The following is a 20,262-nucleotide window of genomic DNA, read 5'->3' on the forward strand; positions in this document are numbered from 1 at the left end:
TAAGAAATGGGCAGAAGACATGAATCGACATTTTTCCAAAGACATACAGATGGCTGACACATGAAAAGATGTTCAACATCACTTATCATCAGGGAAATACAAATTAAAACCACAGTGAGATACCACCTCACACCTGTCAGAATGGCTAACATTAACAATACTGGAAACAACAGGTGTTGGCGAAGATGTGGAGAAAGAGGATTTCTTTTGCACTGCTGGTGGGAATGCAAACTGGTGGAGCCACTCTGGAAAACAGTATGAAGGTTCCTCAGAAAGTCAGAAATAGAACTACCCTAAGATCCAGCAGTTGCACTACGATTTACCCAAAGAACACAAAAATACAGATTCGAAAGGACACATGCATCCCAGTGTTTAAAGCAGCATTATCAATAATAGCCAAAGTATGGAAAGAGCCCAAATATCCATCAATTGATGAATGGATAAAGATGTGGTATGTATACACATACACACGAATATTACTCAACCACAGAAAAAACCAGAACCTTGCCATTTGCAATGACATGGATTGAGTTAAAGTATACATGCTAAGTGAAGTAAGTCAGAGAAAGACAAATACTATATGATTCCACTCATATGTGGAATTCAGAGACAAGTGGATAGGTGATGGGCTAGATGGGTGATGGGTATTAAGAAGGGCACTTGCTGTGATGAGCACTAGATGCTGTATGTAAGTGATGAATCACTGAATTCTAATTCTGAAACCAATACTGTACTGTAACTGGAATTTAAATAAAAATTTGAGGAGAAAAAAATTACCAATAAACAATCCTCTCATCAGTAAGCTAAAACATCTTTTTTTATTTACATGACATACTTAATATATCAAGATTTTCTAGACCCCTGTGGCACTCTAGGCAATCCTCATTTTGAAAATATTCAAGTTGTTGAGAACTGATGAATACAACATATAAAGGGTGGGTCTGATTACACAAATGATGGGACAACGAATCCAATAACATAAATTCATTAAAAAAAAAAAGTCTGGTAGAAACCGAGAGAAAGGACAGTTTTGCTTATGTTAATGCTTTTAATGGTAAGACAGTGTGATATCATAAAAATACATTTAGTTTTTGTTCCTATTCCTGGCATACAGCTCCTAAAACCTTTGGAATTTCCTGAGTGACAGAGGTATCTTTTTATTTTTTAATGTTTAGTTATTTTTGAGAGAGAGAGAGAGAGAGACCACAGGCATGCACGCGTGGAGAAGAGACAGAGGGAGACAGAATGTGAAGCAGGCTCTGAGTTGTCAGCGCACAGCCTGAAGCAGGACTTGAACTCACAAACCATGAGATCGTGACCTGAGCCAAAGTCGGATGCTTAACCAACAGAGCCACCCAGACAACCAGACAGGAGTATCTTTTATTATTCATAAGGAGCCCCTTTCCATCACACCTGAGTGTATGCTAATGAAGTGATCCAGATCCCCTAAAGCACTTCACAATGAGGCAAGTCAACAGCAAGACTAAACATATGATTAGACGACTGGAACTTTCAGCTGTCCCCTCTCTCTGGAGAGGTGGGCTGGAAATTGAGCTCTATAAAAACTCTTGAACAACTGGACTTGGGAAGCTTACAGTTGTTGAACACACTGATGACAAAGGGTGTGGAAGTTGTTCCCCAACCGATATCTCCTAGTTCCTGAGTTGTATCCCTTTATGATAAGCTGATAAATACAAGTAAAGCATCTGAGGAAGTGGTTGTGGGAATCCCAGAATTGTGGCTGGGCAGTAATGTGGAGGCAGTCTTGTGAAATGAAGCCCTTAACCTGTGGAGTCATGGCTAACTTCAGGAATTAGTGTAATTAAATGTTAGACACGTAAGTGTTGGAGAATGGGTTGTGATGTGGAAAAACCATAAACACTGTGTCAGAAAATGCCACCAAAAAAGGTACTGATGTTTTAAGCAAACGGTGAACAGAAAAGGAGAATTTTACTGCATTCAATTCACAGGTTATCACAGCATTTTATTTTTTTGTTAAAAAATTTTTTTAATGTTTATTTATTTTTGAGAGAGAGGGAGGGAGAGAGACAGAGTATGAGTGGGGGGAGTGGCAGAGACAGGGGGAGACACAGAATCTGAAGCAGGTTCCAGGCTCTGAGCTGTCAGCACAGAGCCCGACATGGAGCTCAAAGTCACAAACTACAAGATCATGACCCGAGCTGAAGTCGGACACTTAACCAAGTGAGGCATCCAGGTGCCCCATCATAGCATTTTAAGAATATAAATGCCATGATTAGTACACATCTTAGTACATACACTGGCACTCAACTATGAATAATTACTACTAAAAGCCAACAGAAAAGTTAGGCCACTGTGTCCAGAATTTATTTATAAAATTACATGAGGCTCATGTGTTAATCAACAAAGCAATTTATCCTCAAGTGGAACTTAATTTGCTTTTGTTTTGACTTGCTTCACTTACCTAAGAGTTATTCTGAACATCTGAACAGTTAACTTTCATTATTCTTTCACAAATTTTTCACAAACTCACCATGTATCTCTACAGCTTTCTGAGCTCTACAAATGTGAAATATAGAAGATGCAAAAAAATACCAGAAAACTAAATGGTAATTTTTAAAAGGCAACTGTATCCTCAGCTAAGAAAAATTATTATTTTTTAAAGATTTTATTTAAGCAATCTCTACGCCCAAAGTGGGGTTCAAACTCATAACCCAAGACTAAGTGTCACATACTCCATGGACTGAGCCAGCTAGGCACCCCAAGAAAAACTATTTTAATTAAAAAACTTTTGGGGCACCTGGGTGGCTCAGTCAGTTTAAGCTTCTGACTTCGGCTCAGATCATGATCTCACAGTTTGTGAGTTCGAGCTCCATGTCAAGCTCTGTGCTGACAGCCCTGAACCTGGAGCCTGCATTGGATTCTGTGTCTCCCTCTCTCTCTGCCCCTTCCCAGCTTGTGTTGTTTCTTTCAAAAAATAAATAAACATTAAAAATTTTTTTAAAACTTTTGATTAATTTTTTAAAAATCCTTAAAAAAACTTTATTTTTTTTTTTTAACAAAAATAAATGTTTATTCATTCTTGAGAGAGGGAACAAGACTGGGGAGGAGCAGAGACAGAGGGGGACAGAGGATCTGAAATGGGCTCTGCGCTGACAGCAGGGTGCATGATGTGGAGCTTGAACTCACGAACTGTGAGATCATGACCTCAGCAGAAGTCAGACACTCAACGAATGAGCTACTCAGGCATGCCCCCCCCCCCGCCGCCCTGGCCAATTTATTTATTTTTTTTTAACTAGGCTCCACTCCCAACACTGGACTTGAACTCATGACTCTAACATCAAGAGTCACATGCCCTAACAACTGAGCCAGCCAGACATCTCTGTTTGACTAATTTTTAACAAGTCCTTGAAGGACATAATCAATGTTGATGTGAATGAAGGAATTTAGAATGACAGGAAGATAAAGGGAATCAGTTAACAAGATCTTCTGTGATAAATAAGTTTGAAAGAACCATACTACAGTTAAATATGAAACTTAAAAGTATTGCACCTTGGGAAGTAAGTAGTGGGAAATAAAATATATTACTGCAAGTAATCTGTAGTTAGCTTACTATTGAAAAAGCTCTATTATTTATTACATAAACCAATCTTCAACTAAATATATAGTTAAGTTCAAATATGTCAATATTTCACATAAAACAACTAATTAAACTTCTCTATATACTCAACCTGTATCAGGGACATCAGTGGGTCTCATAATTCTCCGAATCTGCTCCATAGACTGCAGGTCTGGTGACAGTCCTATAAATAAAAGATGGTCAGAGTAATGACATCTAAACAATTTTCACTTAAATAAAGCAACATTTAATCAAAGTAGATTCACTATCTGAAATTAAAAATATGTAATGTGTTCCTTTTAATGTTATCTTCAATATACAGAGTTAGAAATCTTACCATTCTTCTTTCTTTCCAACCATTCTCTGCCTTTCTCCAGGAATATACCCAATTCCAATCCTTCCGACCACTTTTGTCACTTCTCACCACCTAATCTTAAAGATGTTTACTTCCAAGTTTAAGTGCCTCACTGTCCTGTAAGACCTTCCTACATCTCTCTGTAACATGCTCATTATCTTCGTAAAGTGTAATTGTTGATCACAAGGATAAGAAAAAGCACATGAAAACACTTCACAATCTTTAGTACATAAACTATTATTTCTCCTTTATGGATAATCCAAATACCAACACATAACTTCTTAATTTCTACTTTTAAGTATACTAATGTGCAAGAACTACAATTTCCTAAATGTTTAGGATCTACTATAAAATACTTCAATTAATATAGTAACATGTTCTATCAGAGATTAAATCATTTTTTTAATGTTTATTTATTTTGAGAGAGAGAGAGGGAGCCCATGTGTTCCCACATGTTGGGGAGGGACAGAGAGAGAGAATTCCAAGCAAGCTTCACACTGTCGTCATGGAGCCTGATGCAGGGCTCAAACTCACAGACCATGAGATCATTACCTGAGCCGAAATCAAGAATCGGGATGCTTAACTGACTGAGCCACCCAGGCGCTCCAAGAATAAATCGCTTTTTACCTCAGGCCTAGACAAGTACATCTATCTTTTCAGCATTTTTCACTTTAATTCTTCCTGCATATTAATAAATAATAATTATAAATAATATTTATATAACTATATAAAACACTAATTTTCTTACAGTATTTTTACTATATTATTTCCATGTACAAAAACCCAATATGGTTATTAAACCATTCAACAAACTACTTTGCTCAGTATTCAAATCTCTATAATCTGATACTCCTTATTCCCTATGTGCTTGACATTCTAGTTAGGCTAGTGCTCACACATTCCTTTAACTAGGCAAATAAAAAAGACCGTCTCAAATTCTTTACACCTCTTCAAAGTCTACTCCATCCTTCTAACTCCGGCTTCCATAAACATGTGTCCAACAATTCTCTCCCTTTCCAGACTGCATAAAAACTATTGCTTCTACAAGTGCTTTGACATAATTAAATCCTTTTCATTAGTCAGTATCTGTTTTGAAATATACTTTATCTTAACTTTTTGGAAACATGTATTTTATCAATAGGTTTTTAATTTCTTAAGACAGCCAGATAATATACAATCTATATATTTTCATGGCACCTATTCCTGCTTATTTTAAAAGTTATACAGAATAAATTATTCTATCAAAAATTATCTTTAGGATGAAAATGGACATATTACATACAGCCTAGAACTCCTGATATGTGGGACTAATAAACCCAATTTCATTTGGATTCTAATGAAAGGTATTTAATACTGGCAGGAAAGTAATCATGATCCTCTCATTTTGACTGACAGTAGTGGTATCTTTCTATCAAAAATGAAGCAAAGGGAATACGTTATTTCAAATAAAACTCTGGTTATCCTCCTCACATGTGAAATTCTTTAAAGATAAGTACTCAACTAAACATTCATTTTGTATAAACCTTCATAAATTTCTAGTTATTAAAAGAGATTTTAGCCATGTTCAGAACAGTTTTAATAATTTGACCTTTTACACAAGCACAGCTATACTTTTCCACAGTGTGCATCCTAGTCACTGTAGGTCTTTTCCAAACAATGGAATGACAGTGAGAAAAACCCATAAAGCAAATTTACTAGTCTACCTCCATGACAACAGAAGATCTTCTCATCCACGATGGCAGCTATAGGCAGACAGTTAAAACAATCGGTGAAGGTCTTCCACAATTTAATATTAAACCTTCGTTTGCCTATAAAAAGAACAAGCAAATAGAAGAAATAAATCTAAAACTGTTTTCATTTGTTATCTCATAGCCACAGGATTATAATTTCAACTTCATTCTTTATACTGCACTTTGTTTTTTCTGTAATGAGTGCTTCTTGTATATTTTTAAAAAGGTAATAAATTTAATGAACATTCAACACCTTCCATAAAGTTAAAAAAACTTGAAAGATTGTGCTAGGTATTTTACGGAACACATATATCAAATCCTTTTGTCTTTTAAGATCACTATAATATAGTCACTTTGAAATAGTCTAACAGACTACTAGTTTATCTGTTCCATTCAATGTGTACATTAGTTGAATACCTAGCCAAATAAGTAAGCAAAAGTGAAAGGGGTACCTCTGGAGATTGTCCATTTTAACTCTAATGCATTGAGTAACACAGCATAAATTTACTGCCAAGAAAGGACAATTTCCAAATGCTTCAATGGTATTCACTTTTGAGTGAATTACAACTTGGCACTACATAAAGTATAAATAGAGACACGAAGGCTATAATTTTCCTATAGTCTAGCATAAAGAGCTACGACAAGAGAAATCTCAAGTGTATGTTCACCTTATTAGAGTTACTTGATCTTCCTGAATTTGGCAAGAAGTTGCAACAACTAACGCTGGGGAGCGATGAAAGACACAGCACTAATTTCCTATGCTTTTATGCCATAACCTGCCTCTCTGTGAAAAAGTATAACTCAAAGCAGTTTTTACAAGCTGCTCTCATGTACATTAGCTCAACTGATGTCATTTCTATAAACCTTGAGGATACTCAAGCCCATATTTTATTCTTTAAAAACACACCTCTATTCCTCATATAGCTTTAGGAAAGTGGTTATAGTTAGACGTACTACAATTTGCTTCCTGTCTACTGGTCTGATTTGAACAGTTGAAACCATACATTACACCTTAGAAGTAAAAATGCCACACGTAAAATCAGATGTAGAATCATTCCTAGTAGAATGCAGCTCCACGAGACTAGAGATGATCTGTCTTGTGCGCTGCTGCATTCCTAGTGTGTAGAGTAGTGCCTGGTATACACACTTCCTCTTGTCAAATTACACAAACCAAGAAGATAGGAGTTTGAATAGGAGTCTACCATATTTAAGGAAGGAAAAAAACAAAAATAGATTCTAATGGAGAATTCACCACCAAAAAACAATAAATTCAATTTGAAAATCGTTGTATTTGGTTCTAAATTGTAATTAACCAAACATGTGTTCTTTCCCACACTCTAACAAAAGCAAAAGACCAATTCAAGTGTAGTAATTTAGTAATTACACTTGGAAACATTACTACAAAACAGGAAATCAGTGATTTCTTACCGAAGAAAAAGAGTACAGTAAAATATACCTGAGTAGTTGCTATCCTCATCTCTCGTTTTATAGGCACAAATTAAAATTCTAATAATAAACTTAAACTCTGAAAAAATTTCATAGAACTTCTCAATATTTTTCCTTCTTTATCTCAAAGTTTATTTATTTTGAGGAAGAGAGAGAGGGAGAAAGAGAGCACTGCACGTGTGCCGGGGAGGGACAGAATCCCAAGTGGGTTCTGCACTAACAGCATGGATGTGGGGCTCAAATTCCCGAAAGGTGAGATCATGACCTGAGCAGACACTGAGTTGGCAGCTTAACCAACTGAGCCACCCAGGCGCCCTACAACTTGTGAATATTTCTTGTGACACAGGGCCAACGAAAATTTCCATCTTATCGCAAGAATGCGGAGAGCTAAAATCTTAATAGATACTAGAAAAACAGAGGCTATTATGTATAGTGACCTCTGTTTCACGTGGATATTTTGCCAAATGAACTGATTAATTACAAGAGGCCCTTTCAGCTGAGTAAGGTGCAGTCAACCTGAAATACCATAATCTTAAGAGATCCCAAAGAACTAGTTTAATTGGTAACATGTTTCCTGGTTTCAGGTTTTTCTTCCATGAAAGATTATTCTTGGTCCTATGCCTGATAAATTATATTTAAAAAAAAAAATGAATCAAAAGAAATCTTTTGAACTGGAAAATTGTATTAGGGAGTATTAGGGAATTTTCCCATTAATAAAAGATAAATTTTTATTTTTACTTACATTCATCATAGAATCCATAAATGCGATTGATGCTAGCACACTCATGGTTTCCTCTTAAAAGAAAGAAGTTCTCTGGATATTTTATTTTATAAGCCAATAGCAAACAAATGGTTTCCAAAGACTGCTTTCCTCTATCCACATAATCTCCTAAGAAAAGATAGTTGGCTTCTGGTGGGAAACCTCCATATTCAAATAATCGCAGTAAATCTGTATACTGTCCATGAATATCTCCTGAAAATAGAAAAAGACAATTTTAGAGCATTTGGTTACTGTGGGAAGCAGCTTCAAATGATTCCCAATGTTTACACCCGTGTGTAATCCTCTCCCCTTGAATGTGGGCTGGAGCTGGTGACTCGCTTCTAACAAACAGGAGACAGAAAAAGTGGGATGGGCTGTCACTTCTGAAATTAGGTTACAAAAGATCACGAGTTCCAATCTGCTTGTACTCTCTTGCCATCTCTCATTCTTGATGCTGAAGCCAGCTGCCTTATGGAGAAGCACACATGGCAAAGAAGTGAAGGAGGCCTCTGGCCAAACACTTATTAGGAACCAAGCTCTCAGTCCATCGGCCCTTAAGGAACTGAATCCTTTCACCATTGAGCCTTGAGATGAATGTAGTCCCAGATCACACCTAGATCGCAACCTTGTGAGAGACCCAAAACCAGAGGATCCAGCTAAGCTGTGCCTGGATTCCTGACTCATAGAAACAGTACGGTGATAAATTCATGCTGTTTTAAGCCATAAAGTTTTGGAGTAATCTGTTATATAACAGATAACTACTACAGTTACTCTTATTATCTGGTAGTTTAACATTACTTTGTTATACCCAAGAGTGAGACAGCCAGAATTTAGAAATATTTAGTATAACTAATTTCTATTACCCTCCAATTATTTCTGTATCAAAGCATTTTAAAGAGTATCTTGCAGAGAACTGGAATGATTTTAAAATGTTACAAGTAACTACATTTGCTTCATTTAAATTCATAGAAGAGACTGATCATTTCCACAAAATTCTTCTTTTTCAGATTTTATTTTTAAGTCCTCTCTACACCCAACTTGGGACTCGAACTCACAACTCTGAGATTAAGAGTTGCATGCTCTACCAACTGAGCCAGCCAGGCTCTACTCCACAAAATATCATATTACCTCTTACTTAAAGGTGATATTCTAAGCAAATTAATTTATTCAACAAACATTTACTTAGCTAATATCTTTTATTTGCTAGATACTGTATCAAGAAGCACCAAGCACACGACTTAGTAAACACAAGAAAGAGGAAAAAAAAGTAAAGAACACACTAAGCATCTGCAGATTACAAGGTATGAATGTGGATCACTAAGAAACATACAGGACAGTGAAAATTTTTACATATAAAAATAGTCCTTGACTGAGCAAAAGATGATGATTAAGTCCATCATCAAAGTCCATGTAAAGCTATGTCATAGACGCAAACAGCCACTACCAGTTATCAAACCAAAAGCCAATGATAATTATACCACTTCCCACTGTTACGTGAACTATAAAAAACGCTTTTTGTACAACAATTTTTCTGGCTAAAACAATGTGATCACTCAACCTAAGGTTGTAAATTTTTGTTTTTGGCCAGAAGCCACTATAACACCATGGATATTGCCATATTGCCACCCAAACTTTAGTTTGTAACTGGTACACCAAAATGCCCATTTCTCTACATCCTTGACAACACTGGATTATCAGTTTTTGACTTTTTTTCCAACATGTTTAGAGTTTAGGATTTGTTTTTAAATTGTACTTCACTGATTACTAGTGAGGCTGAGGATCTTACATTTATTGACCCTTTGAATTTCTTCTAAAATCTGCCTTAAAAAAAAGATCTTTCTATTGTATTGTCTGTCTTGTTTCTAAGAACTAAAAACGGTGAATAGCAATCTTGTTATCTGATGTATATTAAAAATATTGTCTGTAACTATTTTATGAAAGTTTTAATTTTTATATTTTATGTTATCAAACCTATCAATCTCTTATACAAAAATTTTTAAATGTTTTCTCTAGATCACCTTCAATTTAATTAGGGGAGGAAAACTGGTATTCAAAATAGACTGTTTCCAACTTTACCCGATTACATACCACAAATTTTCAGCGGTGCTTCCAATTCCAAAAGAATAGGCTGGCTGAGAAAGATCTCCCGAGACTTAATACATAAGCCTCGAACTTCTGCTTCAGTCATCTGCACAATCTTTCCTGGACGACATCCTCGTACTGTTAGACAATGAATAAAATGGTCAGTTTTTAAAAATGTATCTATAAAATAAATAATCCTTAAAAAAAAAAAAAGTCATACCCATATTTTGAAGGTCCAGAAAGTCACACAGACAGCAAACTACCAGATACCCTGTAGTGTTCTATGGCTAACAGTAAGGTTATTCCAGTGATCTTTGCCTTTCTATCTTATTGTTGCTGGTTTCTAATGATGCTCCTCAAGGCTGCTGCCACAGAAATGCAGTCCTTTGTGCTTTCCAGTGGCCAACCTTGCAGCCCAAGAGACCTAAACGATTTTAGGAACAGCACCTTTGAGGATAGCCTACTCTCTCAGTAAAGTCTGGCATTTAGGAAAAGGCCAAAATAGCATCATTAAGAACCAGTGGCTATGAAGAAAGGGAAATGAAACAAAAAGTGGTGGTCAGTAGGTGATTTAGTTTCACACACGTCCTTGGAAAATTATGAACAGTCTTAAGAATTTTAACAATTCCCACCCTCCAACTTCTAATCAAAACAAAATTTAAAAGGTTCCAGATAGCTATTAAATTTTAATGTGTTATTATGTCACACAAGGGCACTATATGAAAAACTCTAAAAGCTATTTAGATGGAGGAAAGCATTTTTCCTATGAATGAACAATAAAATCTATCAACTAATAAGTAACTTCTGGAACAGAGTAGGGAGGAATGGTACATGAGGAGTTCTTATTTGCCCTATTGAACTGAACTTGAAATCATTTCCTCTCATTACCTTCTCCATTGGCTCTTTCTCTCTAAATACACTGCTTGCTCCCATTTAATCTTAACTGAAAAAACATTTATTTTTTATTTTTTTAAAAATATTATTTATTGTCAAGTTAGCTAACATACAGCGTATATAGTATACTCTTGGTTTCGGGGGGTAGATTCCTGTGATTCATCACTTACATACAGCACCCAGTGCTCATCCCAACAAGTGCCCTCCTCAATGCCTGTCACCCATTTTCTCCTCTCTCCTGCCCCCTCCCCTATCAACCCTCAGTTTGTTCTCTGTATTTAAGAGTCTCTTATGGGTTTGCCTCCCTCTCTGCTTAAAACTAATTTTCCCCCTCCCTTCCCCTTATGGTCTTCTATAAGTTTCTCAAATTCCACCTATGAGTGAAAACATCGTATGTGTCTTTCTCTGACTGACTTATTTCACTTAGCAGAATACCCTCCAATTCCATCCACGTTGTTGCAAATGGCAGGATTTCATTCCTTTTTTTTTTTTTTGCCAAGTATTCATTCTGTATATACAAACCACATCTTCTTTATCCATTCATCAGTTGATGTACATTTGGGCTCTTTCCATGATTTGTCTACTGTTGAAAGAGCTGCTATAAAAATTGGGGTATAAGTGCCCTTATGGAATCAGCAGTCCTCTGGCCTTCGGATAAATTGCTAGTAGTGTTATTGCTGGGTTGTAGGGAAGTTCTATTTTTAATTTTTTGAGGAATCTCCACACTGTTTTCCAAAGTGGCTGCACCAGTTTGCATTCCCATCAACAGAGCAAAGGCTGAGAAGGTATTTAAAAAAAGAAAGCAGACTGTATCTCTACATATCCCTACTATTTCCCATTTACAATTAAGTCCACACATTTCTTGTTAAAGACTATGTTTCTTTTGTCAGGTTCAGAGGTTAAAAAAAAAAAAAAGGGCCCCCACATGCAAAAGTCAATCCATGTATACATAACATTAATATAGTAATATCTAAGTAACAGAAAAGACAGACTCTGCTGAAATGTGCTTTAGTAAATATGACTGCTGATAAGATCACCCCTGAAATTCAAAACATCATCAGAACTGCTTTTATTATAGGAACTTTATCATAGCTTCTACATTAGTACTAGCTCATAATCATCAATTACCTACTTCCCATGGATATGTGGATTTTTCTTTCTTTCTTTTTTTTTTTTTTAACGTTTATTTATTTTTGAGACAGAGAGAGACAGAGCATGAATGGGGGAGGGTCAGAGAGAGAGGGAGACACAGAATCCGAAACAGGCTCCAGGCTCTGCGCGGTCAGCACAGAGCCTGACGCGGGGCTTGAACTCACGGACCGCGAGATCATGACCTGAGCCGAAGTCGGACGCTTAACTGACTGAGCCACCCAGGCGCCCCAAGATATGTGGATTTTTCTAAGACCAAAAAGGGCATCTTACTTGTACTTTCCAGTAAGTATCTACAATACTAGCTTAGATGCAATTCTCTGTAAAATTCTTAATCTTGGCATTAAGTCTTAACTGTATGGGAAATGATATTTGCAAAATACAGTTTTACCATCAGTGCATCAAGTACCTGTCTACTTTCTTGAAGGGAAAAAGTTATTTTTCTTGAAGGATTAAAGATCTCTTGTTGCTTTCAGATGACAAATACTCACCTAAAAATAATTATTTAAAGATAACAGCAATGGACAACACAAACAAAAGTTGGCTCTTAGAAAAGTTCCCACAATTTTTGTTACGATTCTGTAGTCATAAAACACTTTAAGTTACCAACACTTGGTTGTAACTTGATGACAATCATTAAAACTAGTGTGTGTCACTCTGACATGTCAATTTAAAGCATCTAAATTACAGTGGTGAATATTTTATCTCATATTTGTTTTATTTTCTCTGTAAATTATCTGTTTAATTTCGACCTCCCAAGTAATTTAGGTTACACTACGGTGTACTTTGACTAATATTTTTACAAAGCTAAAAACGCTTCAATTTAGAAGTCATGCTAATCCATAAAACTAAAAATTTACCAAAACAAAAACACACATGAAATTTCGTTGATTTTTAAGGTGCATGGTTTTCCCCAATTTTTAAGTTCAGAAATACTTTGCAATCAATAATTTCTTACAATTTTAATTGGCAGTTGCTTTTTGCCTCTTACTGGCATATAAAACAATGGAGCATTGCGTAATCAAATCACTTCTAAAAGTTGATGAAATGCAGTTAGAGAAACTAAACGTTCTTCTAAAGGTTAAGCATTTGACAAATGACCAAATCTTAGGAATAAATTATCCAAATATTTGGAAAAAAATGATAGATGGCTCAGGGCAATTCCAGCTGTCTTGTCAATTCAAAAGTCCTGCTCCCTCATGTACTCCCGCCAGTATGTACACCCAAATATCCAAGAGCATTTCAAACTTCTCAGTCATCTGAAAACAGGGAGTAAAACAAGGCAACCTGTTAACAAAGAGTTCACTGCCACAATATCCATGAGGGGTTCCAGAATTTGGGTATATGAGCTTAGATACAAGCACCTAGCTAGATTATGAAGATACTAAAAATCTGCACAATTTATAACTCATTAGGTGCAAAGCAATTTCACATCAATCATCTCATTTAATCCTTTTGATGTCCCAAGAATTAGAAAGGGAAGCTATTATCCACACTATACAACAGAAAAATTTAAAAACTTGAAAATCAGGGAGCCCAGGTTTATAAAACTAGAATGAGTAAAAAGCAGCAGAGAAGAATTTAGAACCAGTCTTCTAACTCAACACACTCCTCCCTCTACTACCACAAAAAAATTCTTAGTCAAAAGTTTCCCAGAAAAAAATTTAGCAGCCAATAATTGTAAACCAGGTAAATATGCCATTATAGGAAGTATCTACCATGCTGTTGCTGTTTAGAAAATATTTTGAGGTATCACACATATACAGTAAAGTACACTAACATTATGGGCATTTACTCAATAAATTTAAAAATTTTAATGTTTATTTCTTATTGAGGTGGGGGGGAGGGGCAGAGAGAGGGAGTCACAGAATCCAAAGCAGACTCTAGGCTCTGAGGTGTCAGCACAGAGACCAGATGCAGGGCTTGAACTCACCAGCTGTGAGATCATGACCTGAGCCGAAGTGTGAGGCTTAACCGACTGAGCCACCCAGGTGCCCCAAATTTTAACTATGTATACACCAAGTAATCACATTCACATCAAGATACAGAATACTTCCAGCAACCCTGAAGGCTCCCTTATACCCTTAACCATTCAATAATAATGCCGAAGGTTACTATTTTTATTTCTTTCAGTATGATTAATCTGACTCGTTATTGAATTCTGGATAAATAGAAATATACAGTATACATACTCTTTTGCTCATTCTTCTGTGAAATCTATCCATGTTACTGTGTTCAGCAATGTTTATCTCCTCTAAACATATTTCCTTATGTTTCCTTCTAGACGCTTTACTATTTTAGCCTATCTCATTCAATAATCCATTGATTTAGCACTATTTGTTGTAAAGACCATCCTTTCTCCACAGAACTGCAGGGGGAGATGTGTAGAAAAATCAGGTTGACCATACATGAGTGGATCCATTTATGGACACTCCGTATAGTCCATTAATCTGTTTATTTTTACAGCAGTACTACATTGTCTTAATTACTGTAGCTTTTTAAAAGAAACTTTATTTTGAGAGACAGAGACAGAGCGTGCGCGCACCATATGTGTGCATGTGAACAACTGGGAGAGGGTGAAGAGAGAGAGAATCCCAAGCAGGCTCCACGCTCAGCATGGTGATGGTGGTGGGGGGGCTCAACTTCACCACCATGAGATCACCTGAGTTGACCTGAACCCATATCAAGACTTGGATGTTTAACGGACTGAGTCACCCAGACGCCCCTACTGTTGTTTTTTTATAAAGTTATCTCATAATATAAGCATTCCAACTTTGTTAGGATTGCCTTTGCTAACCTAGGTCCTTTTGCATTTTCAAATATGTTTTAAAATTGGCTTGTCTATTTCTCCTCACCCTCAGCTTGTGGGAGTTTTAACTGGGAATTAATATATCCAGGGAGAATTTACCTTAGTAATAATTTTGAGTCTTCCATAAACATGGTATCTCTTTCAGTTGTCATGCGTTTCTCTCACCAACGTTTTGTAGTGTTTAAGGGGCAGTCCTGCACATTTTCATTAAATTGAATTGAAGGGGTGCTGCTTTGTAAATGTGTTTTATTTCATTTTCTAATTATTTGATGTTAAGTGTAATTGATTTATGAATAGTGACTTTGTTTCCTAGTCTAACAGTTTGAAGATCCCTTCGGATTTACCAAGTATACAACCATATCATCTGTGAAGACTTTTACTACTTCTTTACCAATCGTTGTATCTTTTATTTTTCTTCTTCATTGAATTGACTAGGACCTCCAAGACAATGCTGAAGAAAAGTGTGCTAAAGGTTTTCCTTGTCCTGTTCCTGAACTAAGAGCAAAAAAAGCATTCAATATTTCTCACCATGATAGCTATAGTTTTGTACATACTCAGTTTGCTAAGAATTTTTATCATGAAGGATGTTAAAATTTATCAAATACTGTATCTCATCCATTGAGATAATAATCCCCCTCCACCTTATTCTGTTAATATGATTTATATCGATTGAGTGTTCCTTGGATTCCTAGAATAAACCCCACCACATTATGACATTTATCTTTCTTATTCAATTTGCTAATAATTTGCTCATGATTTCTGTGGCTATATTCATGAGCGATACTGGTCGGTAATTGCCTTTCTTTGATAGTTGTCAGATTTAAGTATTAGGGTTGTGCTGGCTTCAAAGAACAAGTTGGGAAGTGTTCTCTCTTTTTCTGCTTTCAACAAAATTGGCCTAATTTCTTCTTTTTTAAATATTTAAGTCACCAGCAAAACCAAATGGGCTTGGAATTTTTTTTGAGAAGTATTCCAACTACAAATTCATTTTCTTTAACATATATAAAACTATTCAGATTTTCTATTCCTTTTTATCAGTATTGTCAAGATTAGTTTTTCATCTAAATTATAAAAGTTATTAGCACTAAGTTATTTATAAAATCTTAACTTCCTTTAAAATACATATACATAACTTTTCTTTGACCCATTTAAGAACAGACTGTATTCTGGGTGGCTTAGTTGGTTAAGTGTTCAACTCTTCATTTCAGCTCAGGTCACGATTTCGTAGTTGTGAGACAGAGCTCCGCATCGGGTTCTGTGTTGACAGCATGGAGCCTGCTTGGGATTCTCTCTCTCTCTTTCTCTCTGCCCTTCCCCACCCTCAAAATAAATAAACTTAAAAAAAAAAAAAAAGATAGCACAGTATAAATTATCAGATCCAGGGAATTTAACAGATATAAATCTTTAATGTGAAGAATATACTACAATTTTAATAATTGTCTCAATCATGTCCTTTATAGCACATTCTTCTCCTCTAGTACAGAATCCCAGCCAGGATTACATTATTGCTTTTGTTTGTTCCATCTCGTTAGTCTCCATTACTAGTCACATCTCCTGTATCTTTTTTGATAATTTGTTTTCTATTTCTTACATTATCAGTCTTTCTGGGGATTATCAATTTTATTAATCTTACCAACAATTTCTTTTTTAAACAATTTTAATTCACTTTATTTTTCTTGTATAAAACTATATTGTGGCCGTAGCTGGAGCCTGAGCCCTCTGCATGGAAACTGTGGTGTGGGTCTTTACGAAATGGTCAGTGAATTCTTGATAGGAGATTTGGTGAACACAGTCTCTTTCCAAAGGTCAGGGATGAGATAACTGTTAAATCTTGGAAATGGCATCAGAAGTGGCCTTGGCGAAGTTGCCCAGGGTGGCAGTGCAGCCCCTGGCCAAGGTGTAGCAATCATCAATACCAGCCATCACCAGTAGCTTCTTGGGCACGGGCTGAGACAATGCCAGTGCCTCTGGAAGCAGGGATGAGGAGCACCAGCACAAAGCCACAACAGCCAGTCACCTTGCATGGGACAGTATGGGCTTGCCAATCTTGTTTCCCCAGTAGACTCACTGCCTGGGGACAACGAGAAACTTGGCCAGAATGATGGCTCCATGGATGGCAGTGGCTACCTCCCTGGAGCACTTAACACCCAGACCGATGTGCCCACTGTAATCTCTGATGGCAACAAATGCTTTGAACCTGGTCCACTGGCCAGCATGAATCTGCTTCTTGCACAGGTATTATCTTCAAAACCTCATTCTTGAAGGATGACCCCAGGAAGAAGTCAATGATCTCAGATTCTTTTTATGGGCAGGGAGGAGACAGGTGTCCTCTAGACTTGATCTTCATGTCATTGACCACCAGGCGGCCCAGCCTAGTGGCAGCCTTGTCCTTGGCTTTGCCTCCGTGAGCTCCACAGCTCCTGTCCTGACCCCGGCTATGGCCCTGGCCCCAGATGCTGCTGCTGAAACCTCTGTGGAAGACGCCATGGCCTCCCATTCCAGGGCCCCTGGGCCCTCCCACAGCACTGGTGGCATCTGTTATTTGGAGTCTTCCCAGAGAAGAAGCTTCAACATTTTCATTTTAAAAAATCATACATTTGATTTCTATTTGATTTCGGCTCTCCTCTTTATTATATCTTTCCTTATTCTTCTACTGTCCTGAAATAAAAATTTAATGTTCAGCCTTCCCCCCTCCCTACCAATATATATTATTATATGTATTTTTAAAGCTATACATATCCCTGTAAGCATTGCTTCTTGCTGCAATTGCACAAGTTTGACATGTATTTTTATTATTATTCAGGTCAACACATTTTATAATTTTCACTGCTATTTCTTCAGTAGCAGTAAAATATGTAAAAGTACACTGCTTATTTCTAAGTATTTGAGAATTTTCTATTTACATGCTATTGATTTCTAGTTTATCATTACTGAAATCAGAGAACCTGAGATCTCATTTCTTTTAAATTTACTGAGAATTGCTTTTTGGTACTGCACATTGCATACTTTAGTAAATGTTCCGTACATATTTGAAAAGTGTGTATATCCTGTAGTTGTTGAGTAAAGTGTTGTGTGTGTCACTTAGGTCAAATTTACTGTGTTGTTTAAATCTTCTAGATCCTTGATTTTTTCTTTGTTCTATTAGTTACTGAGAAAGGTACGTTAATCTATATAGTGTGCTTTGTCTATTTTAACCTTTTGGTTCTATCAAGTTTTTCTTTTTGTGCTTTAGACCTATAATATTAGATACCTAAAAATTTTAAGATTATTGTCTCTTCCTGTGGCATTCATCCTCTTAACATTACGCAGTGCCCTTCTTTACCTCTAGTGATACTTCCTGCCTGCATACTATTTCTGATGTAAACAGCCAACCAGGTTTCTTCTGGTTAATGTGTGCATGATGCAGTTCTCCCATTCTGGTGCTTACTCTTCTATCTTTGCCCTTCAATTGAAAATATGTTCCCTGTATACAGTACAGTTAGGTCTTCTGGACTTTGTCTTGAGTGTTTACTCCTTTCACATTTACTATAATTATGGACAAATCCTGTCATTTGCTTTGTTTGTATCACATGTTCCTCATTCCTTTATTTCTCTTTTCTTGCGTTTCTTTGGAACAATTATCTTTTATTACTCCATTTTCTCCTCTGTTATCTTTTCAGTTATATATTCTTTTTCTTTTGGTAGTTACTCTAGAAATAACAAATGCACTTTTTAGCCTTTTGTTCTACAGTTGTCATATACTGCTTCCACATAGTTTAAACCCTACAAACCATAATTGTTTTAAAAAGCATTAATTTATAATTACACACATTTATCCTTATTGTTGTTCATTTACTTCTGCAGTTCTGTGCTTTTATCTGGAATCATTTTCTTTCAATACGAACTTTACTAGAAAATTCCAGTACCAGTCCGTATCAGTAAATTTTCTCAGCTTGTTTGTGTTTTTATTTTGTTTCACTTAAATTTTTTTTAATGTTTATTTTTGAGAGAGAGAGAGAGAGAGAGAGAGAGAGAGAGAAAGAGAGACATGGACAAGAGTGTGAGTGGGGGAGGGGCAGAGAGAGAGAGAGACAGAGACAGACAGAGACAAGTTAGGGGGACTGTATTATAGTCTAAATTGGAGCCTGGAGCCTCAGGCACGCTCCAGGCTCCAAGCTGTCAGCACTGAGCCCGACATGTTGCTCGAACTCAGGAACCGCAAGATCATGAAGGCATCCGTTGCCTTCTCTTCTGAAGGATATGCTCACTGGATTTAGAATTCTAGATTAGCATTCTTCCTTTTCTTTCAGCACCTTAAAAGGACAGTCTATTGTTTTCTGGCATCTGTAGTTTCAGGTGATATATCAACCATCAATGTTCTCTTGAAGGTCATGTAATGACTTGTTTCCTCTGGTAGCTTTTAAGATTTTCTCTTTTGGGGTGCCTGGTTGGCTAAGTCAGTTAAGAGGCCAACTTCAACTCAGGTCATCATCTCATGGTTCATGAGTTTGAGCCCTACATCGGGCTCTGCGCTGACAGCTCAATTCCATGCCCCCCCCTTCTCTGTCCCTCCCCAACTTGCGTGCTATCTTTCTCTCAAAAATAAACAAACATTAAAAAGATTAAAACATAAAGATTTTCTTTTTCTTAATTTTTAGCAGTTAAGTCTACAATGGGTTTCAATATAGTTTTATTTGTATTTTTCCTTCCTGGAATCCATGGAGCTTCTTTAATCTTTTGGTATCTTTCTCCCTTTGGAGAAGTCTTGGTCAGTATTTCCTCTATCCTGTATCTCCTCTCTGGGACTCCCATTATGTATGTTAAACCTTTCCACTGTCTCCTGCTTTCTTTATTTCCCGTTTTTTTCTCAGCACTGCATAATTTCTACACAACACTTTTTTCCTAGCTTTTACTACGCCGCTGTTTCTACTGTGCTAGTAAGTCCAACTCTCAAATTCTCATTGTTAGTGAATGTACTTTTTTAGTTGTAAAGTTTCCAGGACTCTGATAAAATTTCCCATCATTTCTTATTTATCCTGCGCACATTAAATCAGTTATTTTAAAGTCTCTCAGTGAAAACTCTAATATCTGAATAATCTGGGGATTTGTTCCCTTTTTTCCTCTGATTTCTGGTCAGTTAAGTCTATTAGCATGTCCTGTGGTCATTTCACTGAATGAAATATCTGATTATGGATGGAAATTGTATGAGCTCTAGACGACATCTTCCAGACAGCATTGTTTCCTTTCAGTGGTAAGAGTAATAATGACTTACATTTTCTTGAGGGCTGGTCTACTTCAGTTTTGCCCTCAATCCTAGGGAGTGGTCATGATGGAGTATCAATGGAAAATTTAGACTATAATACAGTCCCCCTAATTTGGCAGTCTGAACTTCAACTTTTGCCTCTCTGGCACTAGGGTGATACTGGAATCTCTGCTCAGATCTTTAGCTTTCCAGATACT

The 20,262-nt window shown here is 36.5% G+C and overlaps 1 protein-coding gene and 1 pseudogene across 3 annotated transcripts in view; both read right to left on the minus strand.

Annotated features, from left to right (window-relative positions):
* Positions 1-20,262, minus strand: part of PPP1CB (protein phosphatase 1 catalytic subunit beta) — a 42,748-nt gene that overhangs the window by 9,367 nt on the left and 13,119 nt on the right. For all 3 annotated transcript variants that reach the window (XM_027033461.2, XM_053201066.1, XM_027033462.2), the window contains 4 exons: positions 9,978-10,109; positions 7,872-8,102; positions 5,657-5,761; positions 3,711-3,782 (listed from right to left, as the gene is read on the minus strand). In XM_027033461.2, the coding sequence (XP_026889262.1) occupies positions 3,711-3,782; positions 5,657-5,761; positions 7,872-8,102; positions 9,978-10,109 (540 nt within the window). The remainder of the gene's footprint in view (positions 1-3,710; positions 3,783-5,656; positions 5,762-7,871; positions 8,103-9,977; positions 10,110-20,262) is intronic.
* On the minus strand, positions 14,536-17,404 carry LOC106967919 (40S ribosomal protein S2-like; annotated as a pseudogene).

The sequence above is a fragment of the Acinonyx jubatus genome, chromosome A3 (genome assembly GCF_027475565.1).
Source record: "Acinonyx jubatus isolate Ajub_Pintada_27869175 chromosome A3, VMU_Ajub_asm_v1.0, whole genome shotgun sequence".
NCBI classification, from domain to species: Eukaryota; Metazoa; Chordata; class Mammalia; order Carnivora; family Felidae; genus Acinonyx; species Acinonyx jubatus.